General features: G+C 48.8%; 3 protein-coding genes across 6 annotated transcripts; 2 read left to right on the forward strand and 1 right to left on the reverse strand.

Annotated features, from left to right (window-relative positions):
* Positions 1-558: 558 nt before the first annotated feature.
* Tpp1 (tripeptidyl peptidase 1) lies at positions 559-7,326 on the forward strand. Its single transcript, XM_027919929.2, has 13 exons — positions 559-602; positions 720-791; positions 1,058-1,197; positions 2,319-2,469; positions 2,660-2,787; positions 2,925-3,103; positions 3,206-3,404; positions 3,557-3,745; positions 4,008-4,077; positions 4,506-4,626; positions 4,730-4,888; positions 5,058-5,183; positions 5,350-7,326. The coding sequence occupies exons 1-13, from the start codon at positions 559-561 to the stop codon at positions 5,488-5,490; spliced, it is 1,719 nt and encodes a 572-aa protein (XP_027775730.2). The 3' UTR covers positions 5,491-7,326.
* A 523-nt stretch (positions 7,327-7,849) lies between these two features.
* Taf10 (TATA-box binding protein associated factor 10) lies at positions 7,850-9,229 on the forward strand. The gene is made up of 5 exons (XM_027919915.3): positions 7,850-8,104; positions 8,243-8,397; positions 8,617-8,681; positions 8,767-8,881; positions 9,064-9,229. The coding sequence occupies exons 1-5, from the start codon at positions 7,873-7,875 to the stop codon at positions 9,151-9,153; spliced, it is 657 nt and encodes a 218-aa protein (XP_027775716.1). The 5' UTR covers positions 7,850-7,872; the 3' UTR covers positions 9,154-9,229.
* On the reverse strand, positions 9,202-15,423 carry Ilk (integrin linked kinase). Of its 4 annotated transcripts, none has more exons than XM_027919912.3 (13): positions 15,320-15,423; positions 14,762-14,927; positions 11,781-11,946; positions 11,533-11,628; positions 11,280-11,376; positions 11,101-11,184; positions 10,914-10,999; positions 10,665-10,774; positions 10,425-10,552; positions 10,214-10,335; positions 10,021-10,120; positions 9,782-9,912; positions 9,202-9,614 (listed from the first exon to the last, which is right to left on the reverse strand). In XM_027919912.3, the coding sequence occupies exons 2-13, from the start codon at positions 14,848-14,850 to the stop codon at positions 9,465-9,467; spliced, it is 1,359 nt and encodes a 452-aa protein (XP_027775713.1). In that variant the 5' UTR covers positions 14,851-14,927; positions 15,320-15,423; the 3' UTR covers positions 9,202-9,464. The 4 variants fall into 4 exon arrangements, with proteins under 4 accessions (XP_027775713.1, XP_027775715.1, XP_027775714.1 ...); XM_027919914.3 differs by having other exon boundaries at positions 14,762-14,882; positions 15,320-15,422; XM_027919913.3 differs by having other exon boundaries at positions 14,762-14,882; positions 15,189-15,385.
* Between the last annotated feature and the right edge of the window lie 30 nt (positions 15,424-15,453).

Raw genomic sequence — 15,453 nt, forward strand, 5'->3', positions numbered from 1 at the left:
AACTTAGCAAGACACTGTTAAAAAAAAAAAAAAAAGACTGGGGATGTAGCTCAGCGGTAAAGCAGCCCTAGGTTCCCCAGTATCCACCCCATAAAAAAAGGAGTAGCCAAGTGAAGTGATTCCTTCTTGGAGCTTAAGACCTCACATCTGTTGAGTCAGGCTCTGCTTGGCAATTTGCTGTTTTATCTCAGAATAAATTTTCACTGTAACCCTAATTAATTTGGAGGCAAATCACTTTTTATGATAGTCTCTATTGTAAATGTAGAAACCTAAAGTCTAAGAAGTTATTTCTCTTAATCAAACAGCTGGGAATAACCCATGTCTGTAGGCCTCCAGAACCAACCACTCCCTGGTGATGATTCTGTGGAGAGGGGTGGGGACGGGACTTAGGCAGCAGGTGGGGAGCTGTGCTAAACTATGCAGAGAGAGGAAATCTTAATGGTAGCCCCACCCCTTCCCAGCATTCAGGACCATTTGAAAGGAAGAAGCCTGCATCGTCACTAGTTACTAGGCAGGGAGGTGGTGGCCCTGGAAGATGGGGCCCATGTGATCTGTCACATGACAGCAGATCTGCAGAAAGGCGGAATGGGACTCAGAACCTGGTGAGAAATTAGGGGGGGCCCGGAGTGAAGGGGATCATGTTGGAAAGAATACGTGTTGGAGGGTGGGAATATAATGACAGTAAAGCTACCACTAAAACCCACCTGCCGTCCCCGCAGCCTCCTAGGGCTCCTTGCCCTCATCGTCGCCAGCAAAGGTAGTTACAGCCCAGAGCCTGACCAGCGGAGGACGTGAGTTGACCTAACACTGACTGTCTCCTTCCGAATGCCCTGTTCTGCACCCACTGTCCTGGTCTTAGCATCCCTCACTCTCAAACCAGCTCCTTCTACCTCTATAGCCTCCATACCCCAGTTTCCCAGGCTTAGTTTGTCATTCATCTTCTGTGATCCTTATCCACTTCTGAGATTGTACCCAAAGTCTCAGCCGCTAATCCAGAACCTTCCCCAACCCACCCATATTTCCCCTCCACATCCTAACCTGTCCCCTGACCTTGCAGGTTGCCCCCAGGCTGGGTGTCCCTGGGCCCTGTGGACCCTGAGGAAGAGCTGAGTCTCACCTTTGCTTTGAGACAGCAGAATCTGGAGAGACTCTCGGAGTTGGTACAGGCCGTGTCGGATCCTGGCTCTCCTCGCTACGGTGCATGTTGGGAACCAGGGCACAAAGTGGAATGCAGTGAAAGACACAGGGCTGGGCAGGGCATGAGATGGTATAAATCACATCAGGGTCATGCTCCTTGTGCCTGACAGGGGAGTGATATAGGGCAGATGAATGGCAGTGACTATCATTGAGGAGTTTTTTATAAAAAAGTGAATTAGAACTTAACTGTACTACCAAAGTAACATTCTTCCCCCACGTTCCACCTGTTTTCCTCAGTCTAAAGACCAAAAAATGGATAAGGTTAAAGGTACAGACTTTATGATCAGCTCTAGATTTAAATTCTGTTACTTACCAGATAAATGAAATAGAACCCATTATCCGTAAGTGCTCATCAACTCAAGTTCCTCTCCCCTTGCTCAAATCCACTCCCATTTCCTCCTCAGACACCAAGGCTGCCAATTTCAACTCTTAAATTATCTTTAAGTTAATCCACATTTGGTCATCTCTCATTGCCCCCAACTCTATTGTTTATTCTTTCTTCTGGACAACTGCCCAGCCCCATGATTGGTCTGCAGTCTTTTTTCCCCTCTACCTCAGTCCCACTGTACTACCTATTGTACTCACAAAAAAAAGTCTTTCCAACCACTAGATTGTATCCTTTTCTCTAGTTAAAGTCTTTGATGGCAAGGGGACAATGTGTATGTGTGAAGAGTGGAAGTGAGAGGGGGAAGTCTCAGATCACCTGAGAGGGGAGTACTAATGTGTGTGGCTTCATGTGGGAAATAGTGGTTCACCATCATGCTAAGCTTAAAATCAACAAGTATGGTGACAAGAGGTAAATTAGATGTTATGATTGGCTCCAAAAGTTTTGGAAACTTTTATTGGAGATAAAATAGAAAACTTATATTAATCTCATTTGCTTTTCATGATCATGGAAATACATGCTGTGGTGCATCATTTGCAACCTACTGGTCTTTAGGGTAAATCTGTATTTCGTGACCACAGCATTACAAGTCTTTCCAGACATTTCTTCCCCTGGCCCCCAAATATACCCAGCACCTGCACAGCCCTCCCTGGAAAGTCCTGATGTTTATTGTCTGGGGTTCAAAAAGACAGATTGGGAAAGCCATGAAAGCAAGCCCCTCTTTGAATATCTGCAGGAAAATATCTAACCATAGAGGATGTGGCTGAGCTGGTCCGGCCATCACCACTTACCCTCCACACAGTCAAAAAATGGCTTTTGGCAGCTGGAGCCCGGAACTGCAATTCAGTGACCACACAGGACTTTCTGACTTGCTGGCTGAGTGTCCGGTGAGAGAGAATGATTGCCCCTTGGAAAGCATCAGTTGTCCCAGGGAGACTAGAAACCCCAAAGGGAGGGAGTTGAGAGTTTCTTAGAGCTTGTGAGTAGTGGTTAATGCATGAGGAGATAATGACTGATTGCCCAGTGGTGCTCTGTTCTGTGTTTTCTGACTTCTGTTTTCTGATCTCTGACCTCCAGACAGGCAGAGCTGCTGCTCCCTGGGGCTGAATTTCATCGTTATGTGGGGGGACCAGCAAAGATCCATGTTGTAAGGTCCCTACGTCCCTACCAGCTCCCTCAGGCCTTGGCCTCTCATGTGGATTTTGGTAAACCCAGTGGCGTTGGTGGAGTTGGGGCAAGCAGATCCAGGGGCTGAGAAGTTTAGATGGGGTTTGAGTGGAGGTGCTCAGGGACAAAATGAGTATTGAAGTCTATAAGATCTCAACCTGACCCCTTTCCACAGTGGGGGGACTACACCGCTTTCCCCCTACATCATCTCTGAGGCAACGCCCCAAGCCACAAGTGGCAGGAAGCGTTGGCTTGCACTTTGGAGTGACTCCATCCGTGATTCGTGAGCGATACAACCTGACAGCACAAGATGTGGGCTCTGGCACCACCAACAACAGCCAGGCCTGTGCCCAGGTGAGCCAAGCAGAGAGCCCAGGGTTCCCCCAGCCTCCCCAAGGTGTCTTCAGTGTCTTACCACTCTCTGACTCATGATTCCTGCTCTGACTCCTTCCATAGTTTCTGGAGCAGTACTTCCATGACTCAGATCTTGCTGAGTTCATGCACCTCTTTGGTGGCAACTTTGCACACCAGACATCAGTAGCCCGAGTGGTTGGCAAACAGGGCCGAGGCCGGGCAGGGATCGAGGCCAGTCTGGATGTGCAATACCTGATGAGTGCTGGTGCCAATATCTCCACATGGGTCTACAGTAGCCCTGGTACTGCTAAGAGGACCATCTGGTGGGGAAGTGGGTTGGAGGTGGTTATTGATCCCTGCTTTGACAAGGGAATGCCATGAGCTAAAGAGATCCTGACAAATCCCCAATGACTACCTTTGTGCCCACCTCTCAAAAAAAAAAAAAAAATCCAGGACGGCATGAGGCACAGGAGCCCTTCCTGCAGTGGCTCCTCCTGCTCAGTAATGAGTCATCCTTGCCACATGTGCATACTGTAAGCTATGGTGATGATGAAGACTCCCTCAGCAGTGCCTACATCCAGAGGATCAACACCGAGCTCATGAAGGCTGCCAGCCGGGGTCTTACCCTGCTCTTTGCCTCAGGTGAACTCCTACACTGAACTTAGACATTCTATCCCAACCCACCCAACTTGGGAGCTTTGATCCCTCACCCCCATGACCACTGACTGAACCTGATCTCTGACTCATAATCTGAACTCAGAACCTCAACAGAGACCAATGACATAACCTCTAAACTCTGACCTTTTGCAGTAAGAGCTGATAAACAGATTTCCTCCCTAGCACCTGAATCTACATACCAAGCTCTGACCAACTAATATAGGTTCCAAATTTGTCTATCTGCTAGGTGACAGTGGAGCTGGGTGTTGGTCTGTCTCTGGAAGACACCAGTTTCGTCCTAGTTTCCCGGCCTCCAGGTAAGCACTCCAAACTACCATTTACCTGTGATCACATATCTTTCACCTGTGACCTTGTGATTTAGCACCTTTACCTTAATTCCATCAGGTGTTCCTATCGCTCAGCCTTCAGTTTAACCTGCCCTGATTGCTGCACTCCCTCTCTTCTTCCTATAGGTTCTAGGCCTCAAGTCTCCTGAGTGGGACACAGCTCCCAGTTGTTCCTCTTCCTCAGTCCCTAGGCATTTTAGTGGCAGATTGAGTGTTCTCTAGAGAAAAGTGTGTGTGTATAAATATATATATATATATATAGTCAGCTCAGACCATGCCTTGAGGCATGTGTACATGCTTCCCATAGAGTCTTGTCTCTCCAACAAGATTTAGGCCATGCTTACTCATCCACACAACTTGGAGGTCCTGTATTATCTGAATGCTGTCTTCTCCCTTAGCCCCTATGTCACCACAGTAGGAGGCACTTCCTTCCAGAATCCTTTCCGTGTTACAAATGAGATAGTTGACTATATCAGTGGTGGTGGCTTCAGCAACGTGTTCCCACGGCCTTCATACCAGGTACATGCATGTTTGTGTGGAGAGATAAGAGGTTGGGAGATCCTCAGTTCAGCAGACTGATGGGCAAGCTACAGGTAAGTACTTACTCAGAAGTGCTTTTCAGGAGGAAGCTGTAGTCCAGTTCCTGAACTCTAGCCCTCACCTGCCACCATCCAGTTACTTCAATGGTAGTGGCCGTGCCTACCCAGATGTTGCTGCACTTTCTGATGGCTACTGGGTGGTCAGCAACAGTGTGCCTATTCCATGGGTTTCTGGAACCTCGGTGAGAATCAGCCTTACTCCAAATGCCCTCTCAGTAACTCCCTCCTACCTCTAGCACCTTGCCCCTAGAGCCCCTGATTCATCAGAGACCACTAATCCTTTCAAACATTCATCCCCAAAGGTTCAATTATTCAGAAACCCTGACCACTACTTGCATCTTCACCTTGCAGGCCTCTACTCCAGTGTTTGGGGGACTCATATCCTTGATAAATGAACACAGAATCCTTAGTGGCCACCCCCCTCTTGGCTTTCTCAACCCAAGGCTCTATCAGCAGCGTGGAGCAGGACTCTTCGATGTGAGTGTGGATGGGAAGGGTATATAGATGTCATATGAGTATGGGATTGGCTAAGATGAACTTGGGGGTAATTGTGAGTTGGTGATATCTGAACACAGGGTAAGGAGGTTCAGTCTGTCGGTACTTGTACCAGCAGACCCAGATCTAATGCCCACTTCCTCCCTAGGTAACCCACGGCTGCCATGAGTCCTGTCTGAATGAAGAAGTGGAAGGTCAGGGTTTCTGCTCTGGCCCTGGCTGGGATCCTGTGACAGGCTGGGGAACACCCAACTTTCCAGCTTTACTGAAGACATTACTCAATCCTTGACTCTTTCCTGCCAGGAAAGCTGACTTGTCTTCTGTCCTGTGATTGGTGAATCAGTTCCTTATTCTGCCTTTTTGGAAGCCCTACTGAATCCTCAAAAATTGCAGACAGCTCATCTCCCTAACTCTGAAATGCTGTGTCAGCTTGGCTTCACTCCCCACCCTACCCTGCACCTTCATATTCAGGTGTCCTTACTCCTGCCTCGGGATTCCTCAACAAGATGATATAACCAGAAATTTTTGTCTGCCCTTCCCTTCACCTCTTCCTCTTTTCAACCAGAGATGTGAATACAGGGTGAGGACGTGGTCTGTCATTACTGGTTACAGCAGGCTCAGATCTGATGACCACCACTTCATGTTTGCTCCTCAATTCACTGCAATAAGACCTCTGCTCTCATCTTTTATTCTTTCCTCCCCTGATGCTAAGAAACAATGGCCTATTTGCTGCTTCATCCAGTGCAAACTACTCAATCTTTCCTTGATGGTTTTTCCATTATAGTTGCCCACTTATTCCCTTTAACTTCTAGTGCATAACTTCTCTTACCACTCTTGTCTTCCTCCTTCACAGCTTCACCTGCTCTGCTTCCTCTTGGAATACTGGTGTTCTTCATTGCTCCATTCTTAGTCTTTGGCTCTTATCATTTTAATCATTGTCTCCTGGAACAAATTACTAGCATCTATAGCTATCCCCATCTCACTAAATAAGATTTTCTATCCAGTAATGATTGATACTCAAATGTAAGATATGCAATACTTGAAACTTCATCTCCTTTCACGCAACCTCAAACTATTCCATCTTTTGTTTCTTCTTGGTAAATGATACTATACTTTTTCCAATCAAGCCAGAAACCCATGTCCCTTGACTCTCATTTTCTTCATCCCCCAGCTACCTTAAATCAACAAGTCCTACTGATATTACCTCTTAAATATATCTTTATCGATGCAAAAGTCCTTCCAATTATATTTCTTAAGAACATCTGAATTTATTTTTCTCTTTCCATCCCCACTGCTACTATATTAGCTTGAAGCCATATTCTTTCTCCTCTAAATTACAGAAAACCCTTGTAAAAATAGTGTCCTTACTTTTTTACATCCCTATCACCTTCTAGAGTGAAATACAAATCCCATGAAGCCATTTGCCTGATAGAAATGCTTTGAAGATTACTAGATGATGTTAAGGTAGTGGGCGGTGGGCAGTGAAGAAAATGAGAGTCAAGGGACATAGGTTTCTGGCTTGATTGGAAAAAATTTGATCCTGAGTAGCAAATCATTGTTCCTCTATCTGCCCCAAGGGCCAAGAAACTCTTACCCTAGCTGAAGCTCTCCAGTGCCCAGAACACCACCCCCTGATACAACTGCCTCCATGATTTACATGATTCTTTCAAGACTCAGCTCAGAAATCACTTTCTAATTCCCCGAGGCTAGCTGATTTTGGTATGGCAGAAAAAATCATAAACTTTCAAAACCAAACCTGGTTGAATCTTGGTTTTGTAGGAGAGAAACTTGGACAAGTAAATTTATCTGAGACCGTTTCCTCATGTAAGTGGGGATATCACTACCTGCCTTTCATAATCAGGGAATAAAATTAAGTGGAATCATGTTGATAGAGTGCCTGGCACCTGGAGGTGGGTAGCATATGTTCTCTTCCTCCCTTGCACTGCTCACCTGTGTCTACCTCTAGCATTGTTAACTACAGCAGAGTATTGAAATTGCCAGTGTGTTAGTTTCCAAGACCGTTGGTGCCTAGAGGACTAGAATTTTGTCCTATTTAACGTGTATTTCCAGGCTCTAGCTCAAGAGTTGACAAATAAGAATTAAATAAATGTTGTTGACAACCTCACGTTTACACTCGTTGTGATTTGTCTGTTATCTCCTTAGGCTGAAATATCTCCCCTTTCCATCTACAGCAGCGCGACATGCTGCTTTTGTCTCTCAGAGCAATTGGCGGGGCGGGGAGCTTTCTAACTCCATTACGACACTTAAAAGGCTGAATAAGGTAACTACTAGTATGCAGATTGCCAAGCAGCTCGTAGTCAAGGAGGGTCGGACCGACGGCCCCAAAGCAAAGTCTAAGCGTCCATCTGAATGAAGTGTCCCAGAACCGCACTGTATCCAGGATATACAGTGTCTCCCATCCGGGCAGAACTGCCGTGGAGTGTTGCGGGTTGGAAGGTGGAATGTCTACAGCAGCGAAGCTCCCCACTGTTTTTTTACCCTTGGGTCATTTACCTAACCCGCCCACAAGCCATGGGAGGAGGTGGGACCCACGGAAGAACTGACACGGTGACAGGCGGGGCGACCCGCGGAACGTGTGACGTCACCCCGGGTGTGCGTAGCGTGAGCGGAAGCGGAAGCGCCTCTGTTCGCCGCCTCTCCCACCGGCCCGATGAGCTGCAGCGGCTCCGGCGCGGACCCCGAGGCGGCGCCAGCCTCCGCTGCCTCGGCCCCGGGCCCGACGCCCCCGGTCTCGGCTCCCGCTGCGCTGCCCGTCAGCACCGCCGCGGAGAACAAGGCCAGCCCCGCGGGAACTGCAGGGGGGCCTGGGGCTGGAGCCGCGGCTGGGGTCACGGGACCTGTGGCGGCGCGGGCCGGGGAGCCGGCCGAGCGGCGCGGGGCGGGTGAGGGCCGGGACGGGTGAGGGTGAGGGAAACGCCTTGGACTGGGCCCAGCGGCGGGTGAGGGCTGAGGGTACCAGGCAGACCTAGCTGGGACCCTGCGCCCCACCTCTGATTCTCAGTTTGCTGGTTCTCCTCCAGCTCCGGTGTCAGCGGGCGGCGCGGCGCCCCCGGAGGGGGCTATGTCTAACGGGGTTTACGTACTGCCGAGCGCGGCCAACGGAGACGTAAAGCCGGTGGTGTCCAGCACGCCTCTCGTGGACTTCTTGATGCAGCTGGAGGATTACACGCCTACGGTGGGCTTCCTGCCTGAACACGGCTATTAGGCCCACTGTCATAACAATTTTCAGCTACACCTGCGTGCTTTCCAGCGTCTTCTATTGTTTATTCCCTCTGTCCACCCAAACTACGAGCTTCCATCTGATATGAAGACCAAATCTTTTCCCTTACCCTCTTCCCACTTAGCCCATCAGGGCACAGGGCTAACACTGACAGTTGTCTAATTGATTTCTCAGATCCCAGATGCAGTGACTGGTTATTACCTGAACCGGGCTGGCTTTGAGGCCTCAGATCCACGCATGTGAGTAAACCCAGCGCAGGACAGAGCTTTGGGTGCTTTGTATGGTTTGTTGTCCATCTCCTCATACCAGTTTTTTTCTCTTTAGAATTCGGCTCATCTCCCTAGCTGCCCAGAAATTCATCTCAGATATTGCCAACGATGCCCTACAGCACTGCAAAATGAAGGGCACAGCCTCTGGCAGCTCCCGGAGCAAAAGCAAGGTGTGAAGGGAAGCTCACTGAGTCAGTAACTACTCTCCACAACAGTAGAGGCTTAATTTATCCAGCAAACCCCTTTGGGGAACTGCATCCTAGGGGAGGTATAAGTCATACTCAGGGTCACCCACATGGGATTGGAATCTGGGATTCCTGTGCTCAGCTGGTACTCTTCCCTCTTCCCTCAGGACCGCAAGTACACTCTAACCATGGAGGACTTGACCCCTGCCCTCAGCGAATATGGCATCAATGTGAAGAAGCCGCACTATTTCACCTGAGCCACCCAACCCAATGTACTTGTCTGTTCCCATGTCCCCACACCAGCCTGTTTTCATAATAAACTTTATTGTGACAGGCGGGGCTGATCCCTCCCATGCTGGGAGACACCTTGTGGCAAGTGACAAAGCTCTGAGCTCAACCCCTTTTGGGGCCACAGTGGTAGGGATGGGAGCAGGGGTTGGGCCCCATATCTGGGGTAGTACCATGACTGGAGGCAGGGGAGGCAACCAGAGGCCTGCTTCTCTGGGGAGGTGTACTCCCCCCAACCATGTCTTGACACCTCTGGAGTTCAGGCAGGGACCTTCCAGTCCTATTTGTCCTGCATCTTTTCCAGAATAGGCACAATCATGTCAAACTTGGGCCGCTTGGCAGGGTCTTCATTCATGCAAATCTTCATGAGCTTACACACATGGGGGGAAATACCTGGTGGAATGGTAGGCCTAAGGCCTTCTAGTGCCACCTGCAAATAGAAGGAAAAACAAGGTGAGTCTCAGAATTTGAGTCCATCATGTGAGCAGAGGCCTCTGGTTCTTGAACAGAATGACTGAACAAATTTGGGAAGAGCCTAGGCTCACTACAATGATCATCACCACCTTTGCAACACAAGTATATACAGTCTACACTCACCTTCATTCCAATCTCCATATTGGAGAGGTCAGCAAAAGGTACCTCTCGTGTCACCAGTTCCCATAGAAGTACTGCAAAACTCCACATGTCTGCTGAACGTCTGTTTGTGTCTTCAGGCTTCTTCTGCAGAGCTGGGGGAATAGCCATTTTTTGTTTCACCTGTCTAGCCTATCCTGTCTCTGCCCCCTCTATTATTGAGCTGGTCCGCCTCTACCTCCCAACGTGATGCCCTCACCCACCTTCAGGGGCCACCCAGGCAGGTGCATACATGCGCCCAGGGCATTGGAAAGAAAACTTGACATCGGCCATGCTGATTCGGGCAGTCATGTCCTCGTCAATCTGAGAAAGAAGATACGTGGAAGCAGGTGAGTCCCATTTTAGATAGGCAAAGGCTTTTGGGGCCTGGGCCAGTAATGAACTTGATGGCCTCACCATTACACTTCGACTGTTGAGTGCATGTCGTGGGATGAGGGGCTCTAGTGTGTGCAGGAAAGCCATGCCTCTTGCCATATCTAAAGCAAACTTCACAGCTTGGCTCTGATCCACGACAAAATCTAAGGGGAGGCAAGAGTCAAAACAATTTGAAGAAGACGTGTACCCCTTCTCCCAGGCCCTCCCTGACAAGTCCAGCATTCCTACTCACTGGTTCCTTCATGTAGTACATTGTAGAGGGATCCATACGGCATCCAGTGTGTGATGAGTGTAGGGTGAGGAGCAGGTGGAGACTGGCAGGCACCTAACACTGGGAGCACGTTCGGGTGTGAGAAAATCCTGGGAGAGGGAAAGATTGTCCCTGGCTGAGAATTATGATAAAAGATCTCCCCTTTCTGTACCATTCAGAGTTCCTCGGAACCAGCAACTTCCAGTTTAGACCTTGCCCCACCTGAGCCGGGGACACTCCTCATTGAAGTCCCTGCTTTTCCTTGTACTCCAGTCTCGAACCTTCAGCACCTTCACGACAATGTCATTTCCCTGCCAGCGGCCCTTCCATAGCTGAAGGACAGGTACAGGTTAGGAGGCTTTAAAGCCACCACTTCTTTGTCCATTAACTGGGGGGAAATCTTAAAAGCAGGTGCAAAGCAGGTAATTTGTGGGGGTTTTGGAAGGGAGGGACAAGAAGGGGAAGAGTCACCTCTCCAGAGTGATTCTCATTGAGCTTCGCCAGAAAGTTGAGCTGTTTAAAGTCAATGCCCGAGTGTTTGTTCAGGGTCCCGTTTCCTAAGAATATGGGCAGGTCAGGCACCCAGCTTTGCCCTAATCCAGCCCAAGGAGCCCAGGATAACACTATTTCAACCCCTCCCCCCACAACAGTGACTCACGGGGCCGAGTACGGGTGGTCCCCTTCCAGAATGTGTCCTTGTATGGAATACGGTTGAGATTCTGACCCATCTTCTCTGCCCGTTCTGGGGAAGAAAAACAGCCTGAGTTGTGGTAAAGAGGAAGGACACAGGCAGGGAAGGACAAGACAAGAGAACCAAACTAGGGGTAAGGGATGGACCTCGGAGAAGCTCTCTCAAGGGTGCCTTGGCTTTGTCTACAGGCATCTCGCCATACTTGTTACAGATGCTGACAAGGGCTCCATTAGCCACCAGATCCTGGAATGAAAAGGTGGTTATGATGAGTACCCCTGCTACTTCCCTGGCAGTCAACGATCCTTTTGAGTGTCACATGATAGTACCGATAGGATAGGTTGAGGTTTTAGGCCCACTTTGCTTCTTACCCGTCCCAGGACTTGGGGCCTGAGTACTCACCTCTGCCACTTGATCCTGGCCCCAAAAACAGGCATAGTGCAGAGGCACATTCCCATGCTCATTCACTGCATTGATGTCGGCCTTATACTGCAACAGCTGGGCCCCATGGCCAGACAAAAAGAAGAGATAGAAGGCAGTCAGTCCCAAATGTGTTCCAGCATGGAAAATGGGAAGGCACCTTAGATTACAAGTGCCTGCTGACCTCATGGTATGTCTGTGATATGGGTGATGGAGGGCTTTGTGCATACCTTTTGTACAATATCACGATGTCCGTGACTAGCTGCCAGATGCAGGGGTGTGTCGTCCCCACGGTTCATCACATTGATCCGTGCCCCCCTCATGATCAGCATCTCAACCACTGCAGAGCGGCCTTCTCGGCAGGCCCAGTGCAAGGGAGAAAAGCCATGATCATCCCTTAGAAAAAGGGCAAGAGTCACTGAGCTGAAGGTGGTCTGGGAAAAAGCTTTGATTCATGAAAAACGGATGGTAATTCTGTACACTCTCTGGGAAGGCTCCCTTCTCTAGGACTTATCATTCATGCCAGCAACTTCCAATTGTCCAGTTCACTTTCCCCTGAGCTTGACACCCAACCAACCATCTAGAAAACTTAACTTCTCTATAATAGGATTTGTTATCTTTGCCATCATCTTCCACACCTTTTCTTTCCTGGCAGGTCCTCTTTCATTAGGTAATAATACTCTGGGTATGTTAAAATGGGGAGAGGTACTGTTAGAGAAGGCAGACCACAATTCATGGGAAAGGAAACAACACTGTTTAACTCTGATATTGAAACTAATATCTAAAAAGGAATGGAATTAAAAATGATGTCTTGGAGGGATTTATAAAGAAAAGGGGAAATGCTTTTGATTACTATGAGAAAATACCACACAAAACATGATTCTCCTACTTAGCAGTAATGGACAGAAAGTATGAGAATGGTTGTTTAGAGTGAAAACCATCCCTGTTTTTTTCTTTTCCCAGGGCATATGTTTTATAAAGTAAAAGAAGTGTACAAGCAAAACAATTGGGTGGGAGCTAGGTCGGCCTGACAGCTTGGAGCCATAAAAGGAAATTCCCTCTTGTCCTGGGCTTTTGATCTGAGGGGCGGAGCAGGGGGCGGTCCCAAGCCCTGGCCACAGCCTCCGGATGCCTTACTGCTGTGGTCACTTCCTGCGGGGGCTCTAGAAGGGAGCCTGGAACAGATCAAGGGTCTGGCCACCCAGGTGCCCGAAAGAGTTGAAGAGTGTGTGTGGGGGTGGGGGGGATGGCGGGGCAGGGGGATTGCTTTTAACGAAATAATTTCCCTTCCACAGTCTGTCCTCTTCTACTCACAAATAGCCAAAGTTTTCCCAGGAGGTGGGTATCCCCGGAAGCTTCACCCTCACCCCCCCCCCCCCCCCCTGCTTTGCCTCCCAAACCTTCAATTTATACCCTTATCAGCTTCCAGCAGTCTGTGACCCCAAATTTGACGGCATAGGTATGGGCAAAAGGGTGCTGTCCAATGTCAGGCTGCTTGTTACTTCAAAGTCTGGACTATTATCTCAAGCAGGCCTGCAGGGAATTAACCACCACCTCATATCCAGCATATAGACAGATTGGGCTCCCATACTCTAGTACTTCAAACCAGCAATGAAATCTTCCGATATCACCAATGCTACCTCTTCACCTTTTGGCAGTGAGGAATCTTCAAATATTTCTGTCACACTGGGCATCTCTGCCTAAACCTCTATATTTCCTCAGAACAGAATAATTACTGTACCCACTCTCTTATCAGAGTACCCTTTATGAATTATATGGGAAATGAAACTAGTGATTTTGCAAATTATTAAAGAAAAACAGCATAAGACTATTGGAACCAGTGCAGCCTGGACTAAGATGATAGATGATCGTGATCTCTCAAACCTAAAGAGTAATCACTCCCGCACTTTAAAAAAAAAAAAAAAAAAAAAGCTAAAAAATTAAAATCCACTATCCTGAATTGCCAACACTACTGCTTGTCTTGGTTTCTTGCGTCAGGCAACATTGAAAACTAATCCACATTTATTTTCTCTTATTTCCTCACCTCCCATTCACTTTCCACCTGCCCAAGTCACCACCTTGAGGATAAAGATTATCTATGGTTGTGGGACTAGCACCCACCACAGGAGGTATTCAGTACAGTTCCTCAATTGAAGGAACCCTATGTAGTTTGATTTCTTCACCAATTAATCATCTGAAACAGCACTCAGAGATCATAAAATATATTCTAATTGTAAATGCAACAGTAACTTCAAAACGTTTAGGTTCTTTGACTTCTCAGTAGCCTATACTATTATTCACTATTCCCTCTCTGTTAATACATGTATTCTCTAACCTTTATTTTCTATTTCTTCAACTTCTGATTGTATCTTTTCAGTCGGCCAGGCTTTTCATCTCCTACTGAGACTATCTTCACTATCATGTACATGCTACTGTATCTCCAATCTGCTTAAAAGTCAGATCTCTCTCCTGAACTCCAAATCTATGTAAACCTACTTAACATTTCCAAGTTGCTGTACAATCACCTTAAGTTTAATATGTACAGAACAGAAAGCCTCAACCTTCAGTTTTCTCCATCTCAGTAAAAGCAACCACTAGATCTGTCCAAGTGCCCAGCCCAAGTCAAAGCCATCCTTCATTTTCCACCCCAAGCCCATTAATTTTTCATCCTTAATATTTCTGGAAGCTGATCACATCTCATTTTTCACCTTCCCAAATGTGATCCAAAACATCACTTCTAGGATGAACTAGGAAATTGCATGCTTTTCACAAAGCATCTAAGATGATACTCATGGAACATCTTATCACTACACAACCTTAAAACCAAGCTCTTAGAATAGAAGCATGACTCCTGCAGGTCTCTCCAGCCCTTTCTCTTGTTCTTTATCACTTATACCCAATGCTCCATCCCACAGAGCTCTTCTATCCTCCAGCAACATGTAACTCCAGACAATATCCTGGCATTCTGTGCTGTCTTGCCTCCTAACGTTTGCCCATGTAGTTCATTAAGGCTGTGAAGCTCTTTGCAGCCTCTGCTTGTGAAACTTAACAGTGAAGATTCGGCGCAAACACTGCTTCCTCTGTGGAGACCCTTTGCCCACAACAGGCTGTGCTTAGCGCTCATTACACTGGATGGCTAAGTCAGCAGTCCCCCACTGGATGTGAGCACCCCACGTAGTGGAGAAAGAGACTTCCAACCGCTTCAGCTCACCCCTGGTTGAGATCGTTCTCCGTGTTGTCCAGCCACAGGCGCACGGCAACCGCGTTGCCCTCCCGGCACTGAGTGAAAATGTCGTCCATAGCAGCGTCCCGGCGAGGGGGAAGCCTGGGGACTGTAGGGGTTCCCAGGGAAGGGGGATGAGCCCGAGCTTAATCCGCTAGAGGGGGGAAAAGTGTTGGTGCTGAGGAGGGGGCTGGGCGTTGTGCCCTGGCTAATGGTGGTCTGTGAAGGAGTTCAGGGAGAGTGGATAATCCCCTGGGCGCGAGGGAAAGGAAGGTCCAGGAGGGGTAGGAGTGATCACGAGGCTATCTCCAGAATCCAAGTCGCACACCAGGCGCGGAGACCCTACCCTCGAACAGCGCTCTGAGTGGGGGGTGGGGGGGGTGGGGGATGGGGAAGTGGCTCTGGCTCCGTTTACCCTGGGAGACCGGATGGGGGTCCTTCCCGAGGATCGCTCTGGTTCCCTACTCAGAACTCAGGCTGAGTGAGGAGTAACGGGTTGGCAGGGCCTCAGTCTTGGTCAGCGGGCGCCGGTCCTCCCGCACTCACCGGGTCTCGGGCTGGAGGCGCCTTCTTCGGGGAACTCCCGTCCGGCCGCGCCCGCCGCCCGGCCCCGCCCCACCCTGGCCCTCTACGGCCACCGCGGGCGGCCTTCCCTCCCGTCCTATAACCTCCCTTGCCCT

The sequence above is a fragment of the Marmota flaviventris genome, chromosome 9 (genome assembly GCF_047511675.1).
Source record: "Marmota flaviventris isolate mMarFla1 chromosome 9, mMarFla1.hap1, whole genome shotgun sequence".
In the NCBI taxonomy this organism is placed as follows: Eukaryota; Metazoa; Chordata; class Mammalia; order Rodentia; family Sciuridae; genus Marmota; species Marmota flaviventris.

Bases quoted from the DNA above. Each gene is read 5' to 3' on its own strand.
- Ilk (XM_027919912.3), bottom strand. From the start codon at position 14,850: ATGGACGACATTTTCACTCAGTGCCGGGAGGGCAACGCGGTTGCCGTG. The intron at 10,121-10,213 runs GTGAGGCCATCA...CTTCTTTCTCAG, and splicing joins TCAACAGTCGAAGTGTAATG to ATTGACGAGGACATGACTGC. The intron at 9,913-10,020 runs GTGGGTGAGGGC...CTATTCCCCCAG, and splicing joins TGCCTGGGTGGCCCCTGAAG to CTCTGCAGAAGAAGCCTGAA.
- Taf10 (XM_027919915.3), top strand. From the start codon at position 7,873: ATGAGCTGCAGCGGCTCCGGCGCGGACCCCGAGGCGGCGCCAGCCTCC. The intron at 8,105-8,242 runs GTGAGGGCCGGG...GTTCTCCTCCAG, and splicing joins GGCCGAGCGGCGCGGGGCGG to CTCCGGTGTCAGCGGGCGGC. The intron at 8,398-8,616 runs GTGGGCTTCCTG...TTGATTTCTCAG, and splicing joins TGGAGGATTACACGCCTACG to ATCCCAGATGCAGTGACTGG.
- Tpp1 (XM_027919929.2), top strand. From the start codon at position 559: ATGACAGCAGATCTGCAGAAAGGCGGAATGGGACTCAGAACCTG. The intron at 603-719 runs GTGAGAAATTAG...CCGTCCCCGCAG, and splicing joins GGAATGGGACTCAGAACCTG to CCTCCTAGGGCTCCTTGCCC. The intron at 4,627-4,729 runs GTACATGCATGT...AGTGCTTTTCAG, and splicing joins TCCCACGGCCTTCATACCAG to GAGGAAGCTGTAGTCCAGTT.